Consider the following 25,411-nt stretch of genomic DNA (forward strand, 5'->3'; position numbering starts at 1 on the left):
TGGTAGTAGTCTCTTATGATCCTTTGTATTTCTGTGGAGTCTGTTGTGATCTCTCCATTTTCATTTCTAATTTTGTTGATCTGATTCTTCTCCCTTTGTTTCTTGATGAGTCTGGCTAATGGCTTGTCAATTTTGTTTATCTTCTCGAAAAACCAGCTTTTAGTTTTGTTGATTTTTGCTATGGTCTCTTTTGTTTCTTTTGCATTTATTTCTGCCCTAATTTTTAAGATTTCTTTCCTTCTACTGACCCTGGGGTTCTTCGTTTCTTCCTTCTCTAGTTGCTTTAGGTGTAGAGTTAGTTGATTTATTTGATTTTTTTCTTGTTTCTTGAGGTACGCCTGTATTGCTATGAACCTTTCCCTTAGTATTGCTTTTACAGTGTCCCATAGGTTTTGGGTTGTTGTGTTTTCATTTTCATTCGTTTCTATGCATAATTTGATTTCTTTTTTGATTTCTTCTGTGATTTGTTGGTTATTCAGAAGCGTGTTGTTTAGCCTCCATATGTTGGAATTTTTAATAGTTTTTTTCCTGTAATTGATGTCTAATCTTACTGCACTGTGGTCAGAGAAGATGGCTGGGATGATTTCAATTTTTTTGAATTTACCAAGGCTAGATTTATGGCCCAGGATGTGATCTATCCTGGAGAAGGTTCCATGTGCTCTTGAGAAAAAGGTAAAATTGATTGTTTTGGGGTGGAAAGTCCTGTAAATATCAATTAAATCTAATTTGTCTATTGTATCATTTAAAGTTTGTGTTTCCTTGTTAATTTTCTGTTTAGTTGATCTATCCATATGCGTGAGTGGAGTATTAAAGTCTCCCACTATTATTGTGTTATTGTTAATTTCCCCTTTCATACTTGTTAGTATTTGCCTTATATATATTGTGGTGCTCCTATGTTGGGTGCATATATATTTATGATTGTTACGTCTTCTTCTTGGATTGATCCTTTGATCTTTATGTAGTGTTCTTCTTTGTCCCTTTTCACTTCCTTTATTTTAAAGTCTATTTTATCTGAAATGAGTATTGCGACTCCTGCTTTCTTTTGGTCTCCGTTTGCATGAAATATGTTTTTCCATCCCTTCACTTTCAGCCTGTGTGTGTCCCTAGTTTTGAGGTGGGTCTCTTGTAGACAGCATATATAGGGGTCTTGTTTTTGTATCCATTCAGCAAGCCTTTGTCTTTTGTTTGGGGCATTCAACCCATTTACATTTAAGGTAATTATTGAAAAGTATGATCCCATTGCCATTTACTTTGTTGTTTTGAGTTGGTGTTGAAACATCCTTTCTGTGTTTCCTGTTTAGAGAAGATCCTTTAGCATTTGTTGGAGAGCTGGTTTGGTGGTGCTGAATTCCCTCAGCTCTTGCTTGTCTGTAAAGCTTTTGAATTCTCCTTCATATATGTATGAGATCCTTGCTGGGTACAGTAATCTGGGTTGTAGATTATTCTCTTTCATTACTTTAAGTATGTCTTGCCATTCCCTTCTAGCCTGAAGGGTTTCTATTGAAAGATCAGCTGTTATCCTTATGGGGATCCCCTTGTGTGTTATTTGTTGTTTTTCCCTTGCTGCTTTTAATATTTGTTCTTTGTGTTTGATCTTTGTTAATTTGATTAATATGTGTCTTGGGGTGTTTCGCCTTGGGTTTATCCTGTTTGGAACTCTCTGGGTTTCTTGGACTTCTGTGACTATTTCTTTCCTCATTTTAGGGAAATTTTCAACTATTATCTCCTCGAGTATTTTTTCATGGCCTTTCCTTTTATCTTCTTCTTCTGGGACTCCTATGATTCGAATGTTGGGGCGTTTCATATTGTCCCAGAGGTCCCTGAGGTTTTCCTCATTTCTTTTGATTCTTTCTTCTTTTTTCCTCTCTGCTTCGTTTATTTTCATCATTCTATCTTCTACCTCACTTATCCTATCTTCTGCCTCCGTTATTCTACTGTTGGTTCCCTCCAGAGTGTCTTTTATCTCCTTTATTTCATTATTCATTCTATATTGACTCCTTTTTATTTCTTCTAAGTCCTTGATAAACATTTCTTGCATCTTCTCAATCCTTGTCTCCAGGCTATTTATCTGTAACTCCATTTTGCTTTCAAGATTTTGGATCATTTTTATTATCATTATTCTAAATTCTTTTTCAGATAGATTCCCTATCTCCTCCTCTTTTGTTTGGCTTTGTGGGCATTTCTCATTTTCCTTTACTTGCTGAGTATTTCTCTGCCTTTTCATCTTGTTTAGATTGCTGTGTTAGGCGTGGCCCTTCTGTATTCTGGTAGTATGAAGTTCCTCTTTATTGTGGAGGTTCCTCACTGTGGTTGGGGTTGGACAGGTGGCTTGTCAAGGCTTCCTGGTTGAGGGAGCTTGTGTCGGTGTTCTGGTGGGTGGAGCTGGATTTCTGCTCTCTAGAGTGCAATGGAGTGACCAGTATTAATTTTTGAGATGTCTATGGATCTGGTGTGCCTCTGGGCAGCCTGTATATTGATGCTCAGGGCTATGTTCCTGCGTTGCTGGAGAATTTGCGTGGTATGTCTTGCTCTGGAACTTGTTGGCTGTTGGGTGGAACTTGGTTTCAGTGTATATGTGGAGGCTATTGGATGGTCTCTTATTAATTAATGTTTCGCCTGGCTTTCAGTCTTATTCTTGCAGTAGTCTCAAGACTTCTCCTTCCATACAGCATCAATAATAAAACTTTTAGGTTAATGGTGAAAAGATTCTCCACAGTGAGGGATACCCAGAAAGGTTCACTGAGTTACATGGAGAGATGAGGTGGGGGCGGGGGGGTTGAGGTGACCAGGAGGGGAAGAGGGGAATTCAAATGTGGAGAGAGCAATCTAGCCAGTAAGCACTTCCCTCTGTGCTTTCCACAGTCTGGAACCCTCAGAGTGGTTCACAGAGATACATAGAGAGGGGGGAGGAAGGTAATAGAGGTGAGCATGAGTAGAAAGGGAGGAATCAAGAGGGGAGAGAGAGATCTGGGCAGTATCCTGTTCCTGAAGTGTTCTCCGGTACCCAGAACACGCTCAGAGATTCACAGAATTGGGTTGAGAAGAGAAGGAGGAGGGTGGGAGATAGAGGTTCCCTGGGGGAGAAGAAAGAACATCAATAGGGGGAGAGAGTAATCAGGCCAGTGATTACACTCCTGAGTAAAAATGGGTCCTAAAGATTGGGTTCTTAAATGTACAAAATTGATATCAAATATGTAAAACAAAGATTAAAAATCTAGAGTAGAGGTTAGACTCTTATAAAACTTACAATATAAAAAAAAAAAGAAAAAGGAAACAGTGTAAAAAGAAAAAAAACAGTAAAACAGTAAAAAAAGTAAAACAGGAAAAAAACAGTAAAAAAAGAAAACACAAAAGGTATAAGATATATGTATGCAGTTTGCTTCAAAAATAGGGTTTTTTGCAAGTTAATAGTGGGTTATGAAAATGAAAGTTAAAGGTGTAATAGAGGACTTGAAGAAAAAGGAAAGAAGAGAAAAAAAAATTTTTTAATAAAAAAAAAATAATAATAATCGTAAAAAAATATATATCCCGGACTTTCTCTGGAGCTGTTGTGAGCAGTGTGGGGTCTGCTCAGTTTCAGATAGATCCTTGTTCCTGATTATACTTTTCAAGATCTATAGATCCTTTTCAATGCAGTCGGTATTAACTACAGGGATTTTAATCTGTTGGCCTGTCACTTCCAAAGCGCTTCCCTCTGTTTATTTGGCTTCTGTTTGGAGGTCTCTTCAGTATCTAATTTCCTCCCTGCAACAAAGGGGTGGAGGTGGTCTCTTTAGGTTCGCTTGTTCAATCGTGCTGTGGGGAGGAAGGAACACTGCAAACCTGGCGTGTGTGGTGAGCTCACAGTGTCTCGGCCGCACTGGGTTCGCCCCCGCTCACGGCGTGTGTGCTTTCCCCGTGTACCCTGCTCAGGCTTCAGGTTACTCAGCAGGGGAGTGGGCCGGGGAGTGGGGCCTGAGATGCGTGCACTTCCCAGGTCTAATCCGCTCAGGTTCAGGCTCCCGGTTACTCCACAAAGGCGCCGACTCGGTTTCGCCCGCTGCTTGTGCCGTTCCTGGTCGGAGCTGCTCAGGCGGCCAGGAGTTTGGCGAGCGCGCTCCCCCCTGTTGGGGCGGTGCGGCTTATCACCTCCCTGGTCCCCGCCTCGGTTTGCGGTCGCGCCCGGCTCCGGTGTGCTTTGTGTCGGTTCTGAGGAGCTGGTCTCTGGCTGCGACCCTCACGGCGGCTGTCGACCCTCCGGGATCTCAGGCAGTCTTTGCTTAGAAACTGGGAGCCTGTTTGCAGTTTGGTAGGGGGTGCCCTCTCTGGGGCCGAGTTTGCCCCTTTCCCGCTCTGGCAGGCCCCGCCTACCCGCTGTGTCCGGCGGGGGATGGGGCGGTCCGCAGCCGGCTAGCTCTCCTCTGGTATGGCTCAGTCCTTTGTTCTGTGAGCGGGCCGGCAGTGCCTTAGAGTTGGGCTTTTCGCGGGATAGTTCTCTCTCTCTGGCTGTCCCACAGTTTAGGTTACTATCTCACGTTAGCTCCCTCAGATTGCCCTCAGGGCACTCGGGCCCGGTCCTTACCCTAGGCAGTGCCGCCCGCTCCTCTCCGTTCAGCCCCCACTTGCTGGTGGCGGATGATGCGAGCGTCTGGGGTTCTTTGCTGGGAGTTGCTTTAGGCACGTAATCTGTGGGTTTTATTTATTTTTTCCTCCCAGTTACGTTGCCCTCCGAGATAAGAAATCTTCCCCCACACCCACCGGTGAGAGGGTTTCCTGGTGCTTGGAAATTTCTCCTCTTTTACGACTCCCTCCCCGGGACGGGTCTCCGTCCCTAACTCTTTTGTCTCTCTTTTTATCTTTTATAATTTCTCCTACCTCTTTTGAAGATAATGCGCTGTCTTTGTGGAAGCCTGACGTCCTCTTCCAGCCTTCAGAAGTAGTTTTGTGAAGTTTGCTTAGCGTTCAGATGTTCTTTCGATAAATTTGTGGAGGAGAGAGTGGTCTCCCCGTCCTATTCCTCCGCCATCTTAGCCCCGCCTCCCTATTTATATTGCTTTTGGAAACTTGGGAAATTATTCTCATCTGAGAGATATTTTCCTGTAAATAGTTATCTAGTCATATTACCATCTAATATAAAAGTCTTTTCTTGACCTTATGTCAAACAAACTATGATAGATAATATTGAGTTTTTATATTTATGAGATACTATTTTAAATACCTTATATCCTCACAAATTCCTATGAGTTGGGTCTTATTATTATTATTCCATTTTATAAATGAGACAACTGAAGCCAAGAATAAATTAGTAATTTGAAATTTAGTGAGATAACTGAGCTAATAAATGGTGTAATCAGAATTTGAACCCAAGCAACTTAACTTCCAAATCCTAATTCTTACTTACTATGTTAAGTGAAATGTGGAATAGGATATCACATTTACTACCTTTAAAACTGTAATGGAAGTTTCAGTCTTCTTTTGGGATATAAAATACGGTAAAGATACAAAGAAGTCTTATATTCTGAAAGTTTGAGGTATTGTTTGTCTATATTCTTTGGAAACCTTACTAGATACTTCAAGACATCTAAGTATCCTTTATATTGATAGTATTTTTTACTTGAGGGTGAACATCCTTAGGTTGAAATGTCTAGGCAATTGGTAAAATCCCTGGTAGCTCAGTGGTAAAGAATCTGCCTGCCAATGCAGGAGACATAAGAGATGTGGGTTTGATCCATGAGTAGGGAAGTTCCCCTGGAGGAGAGCATGGCAACCCAATCCAGTATTCTCGCCTGGAGAATTCCATGGACAGAGGAGCAGCAGGAGCTGCTTCTGAGGAATTATAATTAGCTAGTCCGAAAAATGTGTTCTCTTACAGAGCAGGGAATGTTCTATTTAACAGAATATTAGACCCTGAGTATTAATTTTGTTTTAGAACTCTTTTATTATGCATTTGGTGGCCATTTCGATTTTTAAAATAACAGTTAAAAATGTTAGCAGAATGTCTATTAGGCTTAATGGAAATCCAGAGAAACCAGAAGTTTCAGAGCTGTATGTAAATTGAAGAAAACAATCTGTCATTTTCTGGCAGAAAGATAACTCATCTTTTAAAGTAATATTTCAGTGGTGTTACTACTTTGTACCTGATCTTTTTGGGCTGGGTGATCAGCAGGTCATGGATTGTGTCAATTTTGAAGGATAAGTCTCCATCCTTATAGACTAGACTTCATTTCTTGTCAGTTGGGACCAAAGTGGTCATCTATGGCCATCATCATTCTTGACACTAGTCTGAGTGGTGACAGGCTTAATCTCTTCTCCCTACCTCCTGACAGCAGAACCCAGTAATGTAACTTATGTTCACTCGTTTGGTTACTCACTTTTGAGTATCTTAAGTGTGAAAAGTGTGTGTGAAAGTGTTACTTGCTCAGTCGTGTCTTACTCTTTGTGACCCTATGGACTTGTAGCCCTCCAGGTTCCTCTGTTCGTGGAATTATCCAGGGAAGAATATTGGAGTGGGTTGCCATTTCCCCTTCCAGTGAATCTTCCCAACCCAGGAATTGAACCTTTGCCTGCTGCATTTCAGGCAGATTCTTTACTGTCTGTGCCATCAGGGAAGCCCATTTTAGATGTACCTCAGAGAAAAGTTGGGCTACCACACTTTTATAATGTGAAAGTTAGTATCTCTCTCAATCACTCTCTCTTACTGTCTCTCTCAGGCTGTAGGACCTACCTTCCTTGTTTTTCTCCACTGCTTCATTAATCTGTCTCTGATTATTTGCTGACTCAGTTCTTCTGTACACATGGCCATTCCTTAACAAAGCCTTAGTTCCTAAGTTCACAAAACACATCTGTTGAATAATATACAAAAACCAAAACCATTAAGTACAACTGAAAATTCCATGAGAGAAAAATCTGATTAGTCTGGCGTGGGACAAATATCCACCCTGGTCTTATCACCTATGGCTGGGGGCCGAGCCATTATGGTAAAACATGTAGGTATAGGTCAGGAGCATTAAAGTGAGACAAAGAAAAAGTGAAAGTGTTAGTCACTCAGTTGTGTCCAACTCTTTGCGAATCCATGGACTGTAGCCCGCTAGGCTCCTCTGTCCTTGGAATTCTCCAGGCAAGAATACTGGAGTGAATGGCTATTTTCTTCTCCAGATCTTCCTGACCCAAGGATTGAATCTGGGTCTCCTGTATTGCAAGCAGTTTCTTTACCGTCTGAGCCATAGGTCAGGAGTATAGTTCTCAGAAAAAGAGTCATAAACTGGGAAAGCAGTTTAACAATTAGGACCCTGTTACTTTTTTGTATCTTTGGATGTGATGAAAGGTAAGGATCTAATTTTGTTTAATTATTTTATAATGATAACCATTTACCCCAGCAGTGTTAATTGAGTTATTCTTCCTTTCCTCACTGATTTGTAATGCTATCTTTGTCCTTTAGTCTTTCTTGTGCACTGGTCTGAAAATGTCTTTTTTTCCTCTCTCTATTTTTTCTTTAATTTTATGTCATGCTTATTGAGGTATAATATATGCAATAAAATTCAACCTTTTTAGGGCACTTTTATGAAGTTTGACTAAAGCGTGTGGTCATATGATCCCCACAACAATCAAGATGCAGAATGTTACCAACCATCTGAAGCTTTTATGTATTTATTTTTGGTTGTACTGGGTCTTCATTGCTGCACCAGTTTTTCTCTAGTTGGGGCGAGTGGAGGCTACTCTGTAGTTGTGGAGCACAGGCTGTAGGGCTCAAGGGCTTCAGTAGTTGCAGTTCCCAGCTCTAGAGCACAGGCTGGCTAGTTGTGGCCCACAAGCTTAGGTGCTCCATGGCATGTGGGATCTTGCTGGATTTGCACCTGTGTCTCCAGTGCTGGCAAGTGGATTCTTTACCACTGAGCCACTAGGGAATCCCCATTGGAAGCTTTTAAATGAGAGGGATCACATGACTTTTCCCCCCTATTTTTTAAAATAGAGATTATAATTGACATATTTCTCACTTGTAATCAGAGTATTTTGATTATTTATACTTAAATGGAATTATTCATACATTTAGATTTAAATTTGCCATCTTGCTAGTTCTTTTCTGTTTGTCTCATCTGTTATTTTTTCCTTTTAGCTTCTTTTTTTCACCTGGCTTTGGATTAATTGAGTTTTTTATGAATCCATTTTATCTCCACTACTTGCTTACTGGTTATACATTCCTTACTTTTAACGTTTGCTCTAGAGTTTATACGGAGAAGGCAATGGCACCCCACTCCAGAACTCTTGCCTGGAAAATCCCATGGATGGAGCAGCCTGGTAGGCTGCAGTCCATGGGGTCGCTAAGAGTCGGACACGACTGAGCGACTTCACTTTCACTTTTCCCTTTCATGCACTGGAGAAGGAAGTGGCAACCCACTCCAGTATTCTTGCCTGGAGAATCCCAGGGACGGCGGAGCCTGGTGGGCTGCCGTCTATGGGGTCGCACAGAGTCGGACACGACTGAAGCGACTTAGCAGCAGCAGCTAGAGTTTATAATCAGTTCAGTTCAGTTCAGTCGCTCAGTCATGTCCAACTCTCTGCGATCCCATGGACTGTAGCACGCCAGGCTTCCCTGTTCATCACCAACTCCCGCAGCTTACTCAAACTCATGTCCATTGAGTTGGTGATGCCATCCAGCCATCTCATCCTATGTTGTCCTCTTCTCCTCCCTCTTTCAATCTTTTCCAGCATCAGGGTCTTTTCCAATAAGTCAGTTCTTCCCATCAGGTGGCCAAAGTATTGTAGTTTCAGCTTCAGCATGTCCTTCCAATGAATATTCAGGACTGATTTCCTTTAGGATGGACTGGTTGGTTCTCCTTGCTGTCCTAAGGACTCTCAATATTCTTCTCCAACACCACAGTTCAAACGCATCAATTCTTTGGCACTCAGCTTTCTTTATAGTCCAACTCTCACATCCATACATGACTACTGGAAAAACAGGTTTGACTAGACGAACCTTTGTTGGCAAGGTAATATCATTGCTTTTTAATATGCTGTTTAGGTTGGTCATAGCTTTTCTTCCAAGAAGAAAGTGTCGTTTAATTTCATGGCTGCAGTCACCATCTGCAGTGATTTTGGAGCCCAAAACATTGAAGTCTCTCACTGTTTCCATTGTTTCCCCATCTGGGGCCAGACTATGGTAGGGGTAATGAAGATAATGGCGACCTCCTTCAAAAAGTCCCAGGCATCCACTGCTGCACTCAGTGCCCCCAACCTTGCAGCAGGCCACCACTGACCCACACCTCTGCCGGAGACTTCTGGACACTCACGGGCAAGTCTGGGTCAGTCTCTTGTGGGGTCACTGCTCCTTTCTCTTGGGTCCTGGTGCACACAAGGTTTTGTTTGTGCCCTCCAAGACTCTGTTTCCCCAGTCCTGTGTAAGTTCAGGCAGCTCTGTGGTGGTATTAATGGTGACCCCCTCCAAGAGGGCTTATGCCATACCCAGGTCTGCTGCATCCAGAGCCCCTGCCCCTGCGGCAGGCCACTGCTGATCTGTACCTCTGCAGGAAACACTCAAACACAGAAATTAAAGATGTATATTATAAACACTAATATTTTCAAATAACAATATACTGCTACACATGTAGTATAAGAATCTTTCAACAGTGTAGTTCAAATGTCGTTCTCCTATTTATTGTGCTGTTATGCTATAAAGAGCAATATTGCATAGGAACCTAGAATGTTAGGTCCATGAATCAAGGCAAATTGGAGTGGTCAAACAGGAGATGGCAAGAGTGAACGTCGACATTCTAGGAATCAGCGAACTAAGATGGACTATAATCGGTGAATTTAACTCAGTTGACCATTATATCTACTACTGTGGGAAGGAATCCCTTAGAATAAATGGAGTAGCCATCATAGTCAACAAAAGAGTCTGAAATGTAGTACTTGGATGCAATCTCAAAAACGACAGAATGATCTCTGTTGTTTCCAAGGCAAACCATTCAATATCACAGTAATCCAAGTCTGTGCCCCGACCGGTAACGCTGAAGAAGCTGAAGTTGAATGGTTCTATGAAGACCTACAAGACCTCCTAGAACTAACACCCAAAAAAGATGTCCTTTTCATTATAGGGAACTGGAATGCAAAAGTAGGAAGTCAAGAAACACCTGGCGTAACAGGCAAATTTGGCCTTGGAGTACAGAATGAAGCAGGGCAAAGGCTAATAGAGTTCTGCCCAGAGAATGCACTGGTCATAGAAAACACCCTTTTCCAACAACGCAAGAGAAGACTCTACACATGGACATCACCAGATGGCCAACACCGAAATCAGATTGATTATATTCTTTGCAGCCAAAGATGGAGAAGCTCTATACAGTCAGCAAAAACAAGACTGGGAGCTGCCTGTGGCTCAGATCATGAAATCCTATGGCCAAATTCAGACTGAAATTGAAGAAAGTGGAGAACCACTAAACCATTCAGGTATGACCTAAATCAAATCCCTTGTGACTATACAGTGAAAGTGAGAAATAGATTTAAGGGACTAAATCTGATAGCCAGAGTGCCTGATGAACTATGGACGGAGGCTCGTGACATTGTACAGGAGACAGGAATCAAGACCATCCCTAAGAAAAAAAATGCAAAAAAGCAAAATGGCTGTCTGAGGAGGCCTTACAAATAGCTGTGAAAAGAAGAGAAGTGAAAAGCAAAGGAGAAAAGGAAATATATACCCATTTGAACACAGAGTTCCAAAGAATAGCAAGGAGAGATAAGAAAGTCTTCCTCGGCGATCAGTGCAAAGAAATAAAGGAAAACAATAGAATGGGAAAGACTAGAGATCTCTTCAAGAAAATTAGAGATACCAAGGGAACATTTCATGCAAAGATGGGCTCAGTAAAGGACAGAAATGGATGTATCTAACAGAAGCAGAAGATATTAAGAAGAGGTGACAAGAATACTCAGAAGAGCTGTACAAAAAAGATCTTCATGACCCAGATAATCACGATGGTGTAATCACTCACCTAGAGCCAGGCATCCTGGAATGTGAAGTCAAGTGGGCCTTAGGAAGCATCACCACAAGCAAAGCTAGTGGAGGTGATGGAATTCCAGTTGAGCTGTTTCAAATCCTGAAAGATGCTGCTGTGAAAGTGTTGCGCTCAATATGCCAGCAAATTTGGAAAACTCAGCAGTGGCCACAGGACTGGAAAAGGTGAGTTTTCGTTCCAATCCCAAAGAAAGGCAATGCCAAAAAATGCTCAAACTACTGCACAGTTGCACTCATCTCACATGCTAGTAATGCTTAAAATTCTCCAAGCCAGGCTTCAGCAATACGTGAGCTGTGAACTTCCAGATGTTCAAGCTGGTTTTAGAAAGGGCAGAGGAACCAGAGATCAAATTGCCAACATCCGATGGATCATCGGAAAAGCAAGAGAGTTCCAGAAAAACATCTGTTTCTGCTTTATTGACTATGCCAAAGCCTTTGACTGTGTGGATCACAATAAACTGTGGAAAATTCTGAAAGGGATGGGAATACAAGACCACCTGACCTGCCTCTTGACAAACCTGTATGCAGGTCAGGAAGCAACAGTTAGAACTGGACATGGAACAACAGACTGGTTCCAAATCAGGAAAGGAGTATGTCAAGGCTGTATTTTGTCACCCTGCTTATTTAACCTATATGCAGAGTACATCATGAGAAATGCTGGGCTGGAGGAAGCACAAGCTGGAATCAGGATTGCCGGGAGAAATATCAATAACCTCAGAGATGCAGATGACACCACCCTTATGGCAGAAAGTGAAGAGGAACTAAAAAACCTCTTGAAAGTGAAAGAGGAGAGTGAAAAAGTTGGCTTAAAGCTCAACATTCAGAAAACTAAGATCATGGCATCCTGTCCCATCACTTCATGGCAAATAGATGGGGAAACAGTGGAAACAGTGGCTGACTTTATTTTTCTGGGCTCCAAATCACTGCAGATGGTGATTACAGCCATGAGATTAAAAGACGCTTACTCCTTGGAAAGAAAGTTATGACCAACCTAGACAGCATATTAAAAAGCAGAGATACTACTTTGTCCACAAAGGCCCATCTAGTCAAGGCTATGGTTTTTCCAGTGGCCATGTATGGATGTGAGAGTTGGACTATAAAGAAAGCTGAGCACCGAAGACCTGATGCTTTTGAACTGTGGTATTGGAGAAGACTCTTGAGAGTCCCTTGGACTGCAAGGAGATCCAACCAGTCCATTGTAAAAGTGATCAGTCCTGCGTGTTCATTGGTAGGACTGATGTTGAAGCTGAAACTCCAATACTTTGGCCACCTAATGTGAAGAGCTGACTCATTTGAAAAGACCCTAATGCTGGGAAAGATTGAGGGCAGGAGGAGAAGGGGACGACAGAGATGAGATGGTTGGATGGCATCGCCGACTCAGTGAACATGGGTTTGGGTGGACTCAGGGAGTTGGTGATGGACAGGGAGGCCCGGCATGCTGCGGTTCATGGGGTGGCGAAGAGTCGGACATGACTGAACAACTGAGCTGAACTGATTGTTTATTTTATTTTTCATGCCATGAATCCCGTAACACATTGTTACTATTTTTACTTTAGACAGGAATTATAGTAGAGTGATTAAATATAAGAAAATGTCTTATGTTTATGTTCTTTTTTTTCCCCCCATTTTAGGACTTTTTCAGGGTTTTTTTGGTTTTTTTTCCGCTACACTGCATGGGTTGCAGTCACTCAGTTCCCCAACCATGAACTGAACCTAGGTCACAACAGTGAAACTCCCAGTCCTAACTACTGAACCGCCGGGAAATTCCCTTAGACTTCTGTATTTCTTTATGTTTCTATCTGATTTCATACTTTTTCTGCCTGACAAATATTTTTCAACATTTTCGGTGTACAGGTCTATTGCAATTAATTCAGTCAGCTTTTTTATTTCTTTATTTCATCTTCATTTTGAAAGATATTTTTTGCTGGGTTTAGAATTCTGAGTTGACAGTTTTTGGATTCTTCTGGTTTTGCTTTTTTTCCTTTAAAGATGTCACTCCATTGTTTTTAGACTGCATAGTTTCTGATAAGCCTGCTCTAATTTTAGTTCCTTTTTCTGTAACTTTTTTCCTCTGACAGCCTTCAGTTGTTTTTTTTTTTTCTTCTTTTCTTTTCTTTCTGTTTTTAGTTGCCTGCAGTTTGACTGTGATGTATTAGTATCTTGGAGTGTGTGTGTGTTCATCTTTGTAGTTCTCCTGACTGAGGTTCTTTGAGCTTCTCAGATCTACTTCTTTTTATCCCTTCTCTCTTTCTGGGAAGAAAACTTACATTTGTGAGTCTTTTTGGTATGACCCAAAACTTTCAAATGCCCTGTTCTGCTTTTAACCACTCTTTTTTTCTTTTTGAGTTTCAGACTGGATAATTTCTATAAAACTATCTTCAAGTTCATAACTGTATTAACTGACTGTCTCCTTAGTTGTATTGAGTCTATGCAGGCATGAAAGAAATTCTTTAGAGTTGGCATATTTTTTATTTCCAGTATTTCCATTTAACTCTTCCTTATAGTTCATCTCTGTGCTGAAGATCGTCTCTTGAGGCATGTCGTCCACTTTTTTCACTGGCTCTTTTACATTTTAATCACAGTTATTTAAAAACTACATATCTAATATTTCTAATGTTTATGTCATCTTTGAGGCTGTTTCTGTTAGTTTCTTTTGTCTCTTGAGAATGTGTTGAGTTTTTTTTCCCATGCTTATTTAAATATCTCATAATATTTGATTGATTGCAAGATATTTTCAGTCTAACAGTAGAAACTGAGCTTAATGGTATTAACTCCTGGAAGTGGGCATGCCTCTTCTTCTGTCGCTCCACTAGTACAGAGTTTTGAGTCAGTCTAATCATCAGTTGAACTAGGTTTGGGTTTTGTTGTTACTCTGATAAAGTTCAGGGAACCAGTGGTGTCAACTTAATCTAACCATGGGTCTGTGCTGAGAATGAGGGATAGCTTTCTGGAATGTTTTTCTCAGTGTTAGAGTTTTACCTTCAACTTTCAACTGTTGCTGAATGCCCATGACACAGAGAGGGTCTCTCTCTGTTTTTGTTGTTCCCCTATAGATAGATTGCTTTTGCTCAGTACTCCATGTTAGGCTGTTTTGAGGGCAAAGTGCGAGTTGTCTGTTACTCTGATTTCCTAGTCTTAGGAAGGCCCTGTGCATATTGGGCCTTCGGTGTAGGATATTTTCAGCCTGCTGGCCCTTCTCCCTGTGACAGCTAAGTTTGCATTCTGCCTTGGTTGATCTTGAACAGGAGTTTCACACCCCCTCCTAGAGTTAAGGGATTTCTGCTTAGTGAGGGTTGGTAAAGGTATGTTTTAGCCAAAGACATTTTTCTACCTCTCCTCCAAGGGTTGAGTTTTTCTTTTGCTCTTGCCCCAGCTACAATGTATATTTTGTCCTTACTTCTTCCAGGATTCATACCAGTGTTATTGGCTCAATATATGTCAGTTTCCCAGCTGGAATTTCCTGTATCATGTACATAGTATAAACTTGCCCCTTGAACCTGCATAAACTATTGACCCATGGCTACAGGTTCTCAGAGAACTTTTTCCAAGATGAAGATGAGACAAGAATCAGAACACCTCTTTCTTGTCTCCTTGTGAATAGAGTTGGATTTTTTCCTGTGATTCACGAAGACTTCTGTGGGTTTAAGCTTAATACAGGGATTTCAGTTTTACTTTCCTCCTACATATGGGCTCAAAGAGCCCTTAAGTTATTAGTACTGACACTCTCCCCAAAGCTAGCTGTCATTTCAGCTCACGCATACAAAGCTGTTTTTCTGGCACCTGTGTTTTTCTGTCCTTATGTATATATAGTTCAAATGTATGTCACCTATGTATTTTTGAAATGTCATATTTTATCCACCAGTAGTTGGTAGCAGAAGGAATTCTATTGGTTACTTAGCCACTCATGCTGCTGGAACTATCAGTTCAGTTCAGTTCAGTCGCTCAGTCGTGTCTGACTCTTTGTGACCCCATGAATCGCGGCACGCCAGGCCTCCCTGTCCATCACCAACTCCCGGAGTTTACCCAAACCCATGTCCATCGAGTCGGTGATGCCGTCCAACCATCTCATCCTCTGTCATCCCCTTCTCCTCCTGCCCCCAATCCTTCCCAGCATTAGGGTCTTTTCCAATGAGTCAACTCTTTGCATCAGGTGGCCAAAGTATTGGAGTTTCAGCTTCAACATCAGTCCTTCCAATGAACACCCAGGATTGATCTCCTTTAGGATGGACTGGTTGGATCTCCTTGCAGTCCAAGGGACTCTCAAGAGTCTTCTCCAACACCACAGTACAAAAGCATCAATTCTTCGGCGCTCAGCTTTCTTCACTGTCCAACTCGCACATCCATACATGACTACTGGAAAAACCATAGCCTTGACTAGATGGACCTTTGTTGGCAAAGTAATGTCTCTGCTTTTCAATATGCTATCTAGGTTGGGCATAACCTTCTTTCCAAGGAGTAAGCGTCTTTTAATTTCATGGCTGCAATCACCATCTGCAGTGATTTTGGAGCCCCCAAAAATAAACTCTGACACTGTTTCCACTGTTTCCCCATTTATTCCCCATGAAGTGATGGGACCAGATGCCATGATCTTAGTTTTCTGAATGTTGAGCTTTAAGCCAACTTTTTCACTCTCCTCTTTCACTTTCATCAAGAGGCTCTTTAGTTCTTCTTCACTTTCTGCCTTAAGGGTGGTGTCATCTGCATATCTGAGGTTATCGATATTTCTCCCGGCAATCTTGATTCCAGCTTGTGTTTCTTCCAGCCCAGCGTTTCTCATGATGTACTCTGCATATAAGTTAAATAAGCAGGGTGACAATATGCAGCCTTGACATACTCCTTTTCCTATTTAGAACCAGTCTGTTGTTCCATGTCCAGTTCTAACTGTTGCTTCCTGACCTGCATACAGATTTCTCAAGAGACAGGTCAGATGGTCTGGTATTCCCATCTCTTTCAGAATTTTCCACAGTTTATTGTGATCCACACAGTCAAAGGCTTTGGCATAGTCAATAAAGCAGAAATAGATAGTTGATTATTAATTCTTCTTGTGCTTGCTCATAATTTCTAAATGTTTGTCTGTTTATAATATTACACAGTGGTTGAGAGTAGTGCAGACTCTGGTATCAGGATATTTGGAGTCAAATATTTCTCTCATTTTCTCTCTTGAAATGAGAGTAGATAGTGCCCCATCTGTAAATGGGAATAAATAGTAACTCCAAACTCATAATAAATTGTAAGAAAGTGCTTGAGAAAGAAAGTGAAGTCACTCCATCATGTCCAACTCTTTGCGACCCCATGGACTGTAGGTCCATGGAGTTTTCCAGGCAAGAGTACTGAAGTAGGTTGCCATTTCCTTCTCCAGGGGATCTTCCCTCATCCAGGGATCAAACCCGGGTCTCCCACATTACAGGCAGACGCTTTACCATCTGAGCCACCAGGGAAGCCCAAGAAAGTGCTTAGCGTGTGATAAGTGCTCAGTAACTGTTAGTTTTTAAAAATAATTATCTTCTTCAAATACCTTATTTTAGTATCTATATCTCAAATTCTGACTTTGCTTACTTTTTAACCACAATGAAAATACTTACTGTTTCTGCTTTATTATTGTTTACTAATACAACACTGGCTACTTAACAGCAAAGCTATGTTTTCCCCAAAATTACTACCGCTGTTAGAAGCATAAATCAATAATGATTTTTTCTTTAGACTGCCCTGCTTTTGGATCTCAAAAGTAGGTGAGTATTACTCTCATACCTACAGTCAGGTACACATGGAATACAAAACCCTGCATGAACTTATTTTTCGGATAGACACAACAACTCAGTTTTCCAATTGTATTTGTAATACTCACATAAAATTGTATTAAGTAGGAGTTGGATTTCTTTTAGAAAAACAAGATCTCTATATTGCATTACTGAGAACATTGATTGATTTAGGTATTACCAAGATAAGCATTCAGTCAGTTCAGTTCAGTTGCTCAGTTATGTCCAACTGTTTGCGACTCCATGGACTGCAGCACACCAGGCCTCCCTGTCCATCACCAACTCCCAGAGTCCACTCAAACTCATGTCCATTGAGTCAAACATAAGCATTAGAAAAACTTAATTTACAGAAATTATTACTTTTTGTAGGGGAATGAACAAATACCATATTTTTTCCAATAATAAAGTTATGTCAATGTATGGCAAAGATCACTGCAATTTTGTAAAGTAATTAGCCTAATTTAAAAAAATAAATAAATAAAATAAAAAAATTAGAAAAAAAGGAGGGGAAAAAAAAATGTCTCTTTAAACAGGACCTTGAAAGGTACTAAAAGCATCTAGTCTAACTACTAGCAACTTTTAAACAATTGTGTGCAAAATAACTTTCTCATTTCCAGAACACTTTTCATCTGTTTGCTGTGATAGCAAAGTAAATTTTAACTGGTATCTGGACTTCTTGTGTTTTCAATAGGATTTCAGCACAGTTTGAGTGGAGAAAGAAAACAACCATGTAGCTGTTGTTGAATTGTTTTGTCTTTTGGAAAGGGAAGAAAATAAAAGAACAGAGTTATCTGGGATTAGTTGATTAAAGAGCTTATTTTTAGGCTAAGGGAAAGGGGATTTTTATCCCTAGAAACTGTTGAAATAGAAGGAGAATGTCTGGGAAAACCAAAGTAACATGAAGTGAAAATTCCCTTTCCTGTGTTAATATTTCAAAAAATAATTTAACGCATTGTACAGAATACAAAAGGAACCCAGGACAGTCAGTATCATCACTGAGGAAGAGGAAAGCTCATCATATGTTGATTCTCTGAAACTCTGAATTGTATGTTCTTGAACACGAAGTCTTTTACCATACTTACATAGAAAAAATTTCCTAAATAGATCTCAAATATATACTAGACTAAACTTGGAAACTTAGTTTATGGTTCTACTCATAACGTAAAGAAATCCATTATAGGCCAGTAGATCTTTTATTTTCAATTCTTGTCAGATACATAGGATTATTTTTCATATTATGTTAACAGATGAGATGTGTTATAATTACTATGAAGACCAGGTGTTAAATTGGAAAGAGCACAGCTTACACATTCATAAGATCCTTCTTCTGACATTAAACTAGTTTTTTAACCTTAAAACCTTGGGCAAAGTACTCCCTGAGACTTAATTTTTTCATTTCAAAAAAATGAGAATGAAACTCCTTTTTCATTTTCCTCACAGAACTTTTGTGAAGATTTATCCTGATAATGTATGTGAAACACTTTGTACAGATTGATGGTGATATTTATTATTTAAATTATATAATTTTAGATAAATCTCAACATCTATTTAGTCCCCTCAAAATTTTTCTTATTCTATTTTAGGCCTTTAATGATTGACCCCCAGGGTCAAGCCAATAAGTGGATCAAAAACTCTGAGAAAGAAAATCAGCTTAGTGTTATTAAACTATCAGATGCAGACTATATGAGAACACTGGAAAACTGTATTCAGTTTGGAACTCCACTTCTATTAGAAAATGTTGGTGAAGAACTGGATCCATCATTGGAACCTTTACTACTTAGACAAACTTTTAAACAAGGTAGAAGTCAATTGGTCTTAGTTGTTAGAACTGAAAGATGATTGGATTATCTTTGAGGCTTATCTTTGAAGGAAGAAAAGTACAATATAATTTTAATAATAATCTTAATAATGCAGAACTTCTGTGTCATTGTTATGCATGAAAGGAAATTTGAACAAGTATCAGATATTCTAAAATAAATACCTTGCCTTCCTTTGATTGCCTTAGTCACTGTTATTTAGATTGTTGTTCGGTAGAGAACACACAGAAGTTGAATCCAGCCTGAAATTCCTTTATCTTATGACCAAGGACCACACAAAGTCCATTACTATGAATAGTAATGGCTAATGTGGACCAGAGTTGACTTTAGGTAAACATTTTCCACCTTGTATATCTTTCTGCTTATAAAATTTTTTCTCTGTCAAACTCTAGTACTTTTAAGAGCTTTAGTCATATATAAATAATTTTGGAACCATTATTGAAAATTAATAGAGGAAGTAAGATCAAAAGGAATCTTAATTTAGAAGACTGCCTGACAACCAGAAAAAAATATCTTATTTTATCCCAGAATTAATGATTCATGCTGTATAATCGCTTACTTGCCTCTATGTCTGTGACTTTTGCAAGACTTGTATTCTATTTGAAATTACTTTATGGTGTTTTACTTGTAACCTAGGATGGGTTTTAACAGAAGGGGAAGGGCTATGTAACTTTGGCTTATTTATTATTCATTTTTCTCTGAAATACAGGTGGCATTGATTGCATCAGACTTGGTGAGGTCATTATTGAGTATTCCTTTGACTTCAAGTTTTATATCACCACAAAGTTGAGAAATCCACATTATATGCCAGAGCTGGCTACGAAGGTATCTTTGCTCAATTTCATGATAACTCCAGAAGGACTTGAAGATCAATTACTTGGTATTGTTGTTGCAAAGGAGAGGTATGTATTTTCTTAGATACTTTCAGATAGTCTAGAAAAGAATATTTGTAGGCCATAAAGTTGGCTTGAAGCTCAACATTCAGAAAACTAAGATCATGGCATCTGGTCCCATCACTTTATGGCAAATAGATGGGGAGACAGTGGAAACAGTGACAGACTTTATTTTGGGGGGCTCCAAAATCACTGCGGATGTTAACTGCAGCCATGAAATTAAAAGATGCTTGCTACTTGGAAGAAAAGTTATGACCAACCTAGACAGCATATTAAAAAGCAGAGACATTACTTTGCCAACAAAGGTCCGTCTAGTCAAAGCTATGGTTTTTCCAGTAGTCATGTATGGATGTGAGAGTTGGACTATAAAGAAAGCTGAGCGCCGAAGAATTGATGCTTTTGAACTATGGTTGGAGAAGACTCTTGAGAGTCCCTAGGACAGCAAGGAGATCCAACCAGTCCATCCTAAAGGAAATCAGTCCTGAATATTCATTGGAAGTACATGCTGAAGCTGAAACTACAATACTTCGGCCACCTGATGGGAAGAACTGACTCCTTGGAAAAGCTCTGATGCTGGGAAAGGTTGAAGGCAAGAGGAGAAGGGAACAACAGAGGATGAGATGGTTGGATGGCATCACTGATTCAATGGACATGAGTTTGAGTAACCTCTGGGAATTGGCGATGGACCGGGAGGCCTGGCGTGCTGCAGTCCATGGGGTCGCAAAGAGTCGGACATAACTGAGCAACTGAACTGAACTGAACTGAATACTTTTGTTATGTGATTATTCTGAAACCTTGTCTAAATTTTATTGTTGTTGTTCAGTTGCTAAGTTGTGTCCCACTCTTCATGATTCCATGAACTGCAGCATTCCAGGCTTCCCTGTCCTTCACTTTCTCCTGGAGTTTGCTTGAATTCATATCCACTGAGTCACTAATGCTATCTGACTAACTCATTCTCTGCTGCTCTCTTCTCCTTTGCCTTCAGTCTTTCCCAGCACCAGGGTCTTTTCTAATGAGTTGGCTCTTCACATCTGGTGGCCAAAGTACTGGAGCTTTTAGCTTCAGCATCAATCCTTCCAGTGAATATTCAGGATTGATTTCCTTTAGGATGGACTGGTTTGATCTCCTTTGTCACTATAAATTAAATAAATATCGAATTTTTTAAAACAATCATTCTATAACAAATAAGTTATAAGCCAACCATGTTATAGTGGGCTTTTAGTATGGGTAATAGGATTTAGGTGATGTGCCATGACTTTTGACTTGTATCTGATTGTTTGAAACAAAAAATTTCATTTCTTGAAATGTATGTTTTGGACAAAATCAGAAATGTGTTCAAAAACATATATAGAATATTAATGAAATAAGAAAATACTTAGGGCAAGAATGAAAAAGTAGGATACAAAACTATATTTGATAGGGATAATTTGTTTTTCTCAAAGTTAATACATGAATGGATATCCATATATATGAAAAAAAGATTGAGAAAGAATACACCAGAATATGAATAGTGATAATCCTTAGAGTGCTAAGATTATGGATAACTCATCATTTTCTTTATGTATTTTTCCATTACTAGCATGTGTTATTTTTTTAAATGAGAAAACATAGTATGATCCCTGGAAGGGTTACTAGTTAAGAATTGCTTCCTGGGATTTCCCTTAAAGTGGCTAAGACTGTAAGCTCCCAATACAGGCCCATCTTTTATCCCTGGTCAGAGAACTAGATCCCACATGCCACAACTAAGACCTAGCACAGCCAAATAAATAACTATTTAAAAAAAAGAGTTGCTTCCTGAAGGAAATCTTTGACTCAGCTTGAAGTTTAATATAACCCTATCAAGTAGTCAATTAAATGAAATCAAATTATAAGTGAAAATACGTACCATGAGGTACTTTAGTTATTTTCAGTATTTATCCCATTTGCATAATATCTAAGACAAAACCATGTCATAACATATTCTATAACATGAGTTATGTTATTTGAAGTTTTATACCATCTTTGTTAAGGTATTAAGTGCCAGTTCTGTCTTTTACTTTGAGCCAGTTGTATGATGAGTCATCTTTTCTTTGTCTGCTCTTGTAGAAGAGATGATGAAAATGAGACTGAATATGATTAAGCCAAGGAATAGAAGTTTCATATTCTGAGTTCCAGCTCTTAGTCTCACACAATGAGCTAAGCCATATGGATAAACTTAACATATTTTTAGACTTAACATAGTATATATTATTGCTGCATTTTACATATTTATAATTAATGCTTTTTTTTGCTTGAATTTCTCAAATTATCATTTTCATGGAAATATTTTTTCCTTAAGATAAAGAGGTTAATCATCTTAATTTACGTTACGTGTCTACAAAATTATTATATTTAAATGCCTACAAAATTGTGATGTCTGATATTTAGATAAAATATTACAAATTTAGATCAAATGTTTTTATCTTTTTAGACCAGAGTTAGAAGAGGAACGAAATGCTCTTATTCTTCAGTCTGCAGCTAATAAGAAACAGCTGAAAGATATAGAGAAAAAAATTTTAGAAACATTATCATCTTCAGAAGGAAACATTTTAGAAGATGAAAGTGCGATTAAAATCTTAGACTCTGCTAAATTGATGTCCAACGAGATAACCAAGAAACAACAGGTAAAAAAAGAATCCTAGAAATCTGTTTGATTCTTTGGAGTCCAGTTTGCTCCCACTTCCTAAGTAAAGTGCTGTATAGGCTTATGGGAAGAGGAAAATAATTCATAAAATACCACAGCATATAAACTAGTTTTAAACTCATAAGAGAATATCTCATACTGTTGAATCCTTCAAAACCTGTGTCATCTATGTGGTACCTATAAATAGAAGAAATAAATTTGGAGTGAAAAAAAGTTTTAGTATAATTTTTGTTATTCCACAGGTAGGGTAAGCGAGTCAGGTTCATTCAAGTTTTGATTGACTCCTCAACTAAAACTGCAGTTTGAGAACTTGGCTTGCCTCTGTTCCTGGTTGGAACTTAAGATGTATGAGATCATTGCTGGTTAATTGGATAGTAAGTGGTTCTAGGAGCTTATGAGGATGTTCTTCTGGTGTTGCCTTGTCATCTGAGAGGGAGGAGGTATGAGAGTTGGGAGTGGCAGGTAGAGGAAGGAACACTCACATAGTAGCATACTTATTGCAAATTAATCTAACAGCCAAATGGTATTTTTAAAATTTGTTTCAAATGGTATTTTTATATTGTCTTAAAAAAATATAATCCTAGTGTTACAGGTTAAAGGAGCCTTAGCTATTAGTCATTTTAGCATTTCATAGTTGAGAAAAGTAGGGCCCAGAAAAAGTAGTTAAGCCCAAGTTTACACCATGAAATGATAATACAGACTGACTTCAGTAGACTTACTTTAATGATTTTCAGACCCTTCTATTCTCTTTGATCTACCCAATGAACTAAACATATCTTTAGTATTGGAATAATTAAAAAATAAAAAGAACCTAAGTAGAAATTTCACTAATTGCTCGGCATCCTTCTGTTTGCACCCTACCTCACTCACCCCAGTTTTGGGGTAGAGGACTTCCCTTTGGGATGGGTTTAGTTTTATGTGAACGTGATGGAAATGACTCTCTTTGGGTCTACTGTTTTGTTTTGTGCTTGTGTTTTTCAATTCAAGAAAGCCAAAAGGAGTAGTGTCCTAGAGGAGCCTCTTATCTGGGGACCATGGCTGAGATATTCGATAATGTCTGCCTTCCCAGTTACTCTCCGTTAGAACAGAAACCATTCCTCACTTTCCTCTCACCACATGTTTTTTTCAAAGGGAAAGAAAAGACAGAAAGCATTTATCAGCTTATTTTCTATTAGGCTCAAAGAGGAAAGTAGATATCAATATTTATTTGTTCAAATACTTTACCTTACAAAGAGAGAGAAATTTAATCATGTCTTTTTGACTGGATCTCTTTGATCTTTAAAAACATAATTTCAAAATCACTATATATTTTGATTCAAAGCTTGCTCTGTACCTGGCCATGACTTCTATTCCACCCACTCAATGTCAGAAAACACATCTTCACAGCAAGTCTTCTCACATAGTCTAAAACCCACCTTTCCTTTTTATCCCAAACTGTAAGATTAAACAAATACAAGGGAAACTTTAAGAATTTGTTCTATAGGTTTCGGAGGTCTCCCCCCACAAAAGTCGTCATGACTGAAATATAGTCTGGTGGATTCTAGGAAATATTCTCTCTATATATTTATATTTATTATATTATAAATAATTTATATATATTATATATAATGTAATATGCCATATAATATAACATGTAATATATTTAATATAATATAATAAATATAATATATAATGTAATAATATAATGTAATATATATTATATAATATGATATATAATATAATATATAATTATATGTATATATAATATATAATTATATGTACAATATATAATATATAATTATATGTATAATATATATAATTATATAATATATAATATATAATATAATTATATATAATATATAATATACATAATATATAAAAATATATAAATAAATAAAATATAAGATATACATATATCATATATATAATATAATATATAATATAATATATATCAATATATAATATATCATGTATATTATATATTTTATATATTATTATATATTGATATATTGTATATGTTATATATATTACATCATATATAACATGATATAGCTAATCATATATATGATATATAATATATATCAAAATATATATTATATATTATTAATGTATATTGATATATATTATATATTATAATATATATCAATATGTATTAATATATAATATAAAATATATAATTTATATGATATATACATTTATATGATATATATAATTTATATGATATATACATTTATATGATATATATAATTTATATGATATATATGATATATATAATACATATATATTATATATAACATATATTAACATATATAAATCAATATATATTAATATCAATATATCAATGTATATTAATAATATAATAGATCATATATAATATATATGCTATATATAATATATGATATATAATATAATGATATAATAATATAGTATAATATAATATATTATAAAGTATTAATATATATTGATTTATATTATGTATAATATGATATATGTAATATATGATATATTATATATAATGAATATATAATATGATATATCATATATATAAAATATATATTATATATATTATGTATGATATATATTTATATATATAATATATATCAGTTCAGTTAAGTTCAGTCGCTCAGTCGTGTCCGAATCTTTGCAACGCCATCAATTGCAGCACGCCAGGCCTCTGTCCATCACCAACTCCCAGAGTCTACCCAAACCCATGTCCATCGAGTCAGTGATGCCATCCAACCATCTCATCCTCTGTCATCCCCTTCTCCTCCTGCCCCCAATCCTACCCAACATTAGGGTCTTTTCCAATGAGTCAACTCTTTGCATGAGGTGGCCAAAGTATTGGAGTTTCAGCTTCAACATCAGTCCTTCCAATGAACCCCCAGGATTGATCTCCTTTAGGATGGATTGATTGGATCTCCTTGCAGTCCAAGGGACTCTCAAGAGTCTTCTCCAACACCACAGTTCAAAAGCATCAATTCTGTGGCACTCAGCTGTCTTCACCGTCCAACTCTCACATCCATACATGACCACTGGAAAAACCCTAGCCTTGACTAGACGGACTTTTGTTGGCAAAGTAATGTCTCTGCTTTTAAATATGCTATCTAGGTTGGTCATAACCTTCCTTCCAAGGAGTAAGCGTCTTTTAATTTCATGGCTGCAATCACCATCTGCAGTGATTTTGGAGCCCAAAAGTCTGACACTGTTTCCACTGTTTCCCCATCTATTTGCCATGAAGTGATGGGACCAGATGCCATGATCTTAGTTTTCTGAATGTTGAGCTTTAAGCCAACTTTTTCACTCTCCTCTTTCACTTTCATCAA

The 25,411-nt window shown here is 38.2% G+C and overlaps 1 protein-coding gene across 1 annotated transcript in view; it reads left to right on the top strand.

Annotated features, from left to right (window-relative positions):
• The window catches only part of DNAH12 (dynein axonemal heavy chain 12), a 188,842-nt gene that overhangs the window by 130,655 nt on the left and 32,776 nt on the right, over positions 1–25,411 (top strand). Inside the window, exons 56-58 of the mRNA XM_081524814.1 lie at positions 18,321–18,535; positions 19,264–19,456; positions 21,897–22,089. Of these exons, the coding sequence (XP_081380940.1) occupies positions 18,321–18,535; positions 19,264–19,456; positions 21,897–22,089 (601 nt within the window). The remainder of the gene's footprint in view (positions 1–18,320; positions 18,536–19,263; positions 19,457–21,896; positions 22,090–25,411) is intronic.

Source organism: Giraffa tippelskirchi, chromosome 9 (assembly GCF_054371585.1).
Source record: "Giraffa tippelskirchi isolate mGirTip1 chromosome 9, T2T-mGirTip1v1.2.pri, whole genome shotgun sequence".
Taxonomy (NCBI): Eukaryota; Metazoa; Chordata; class Mammalia; order Artiodactyla; family Giraffidae; genus Giraffa; species Giraffa tippelskirchi.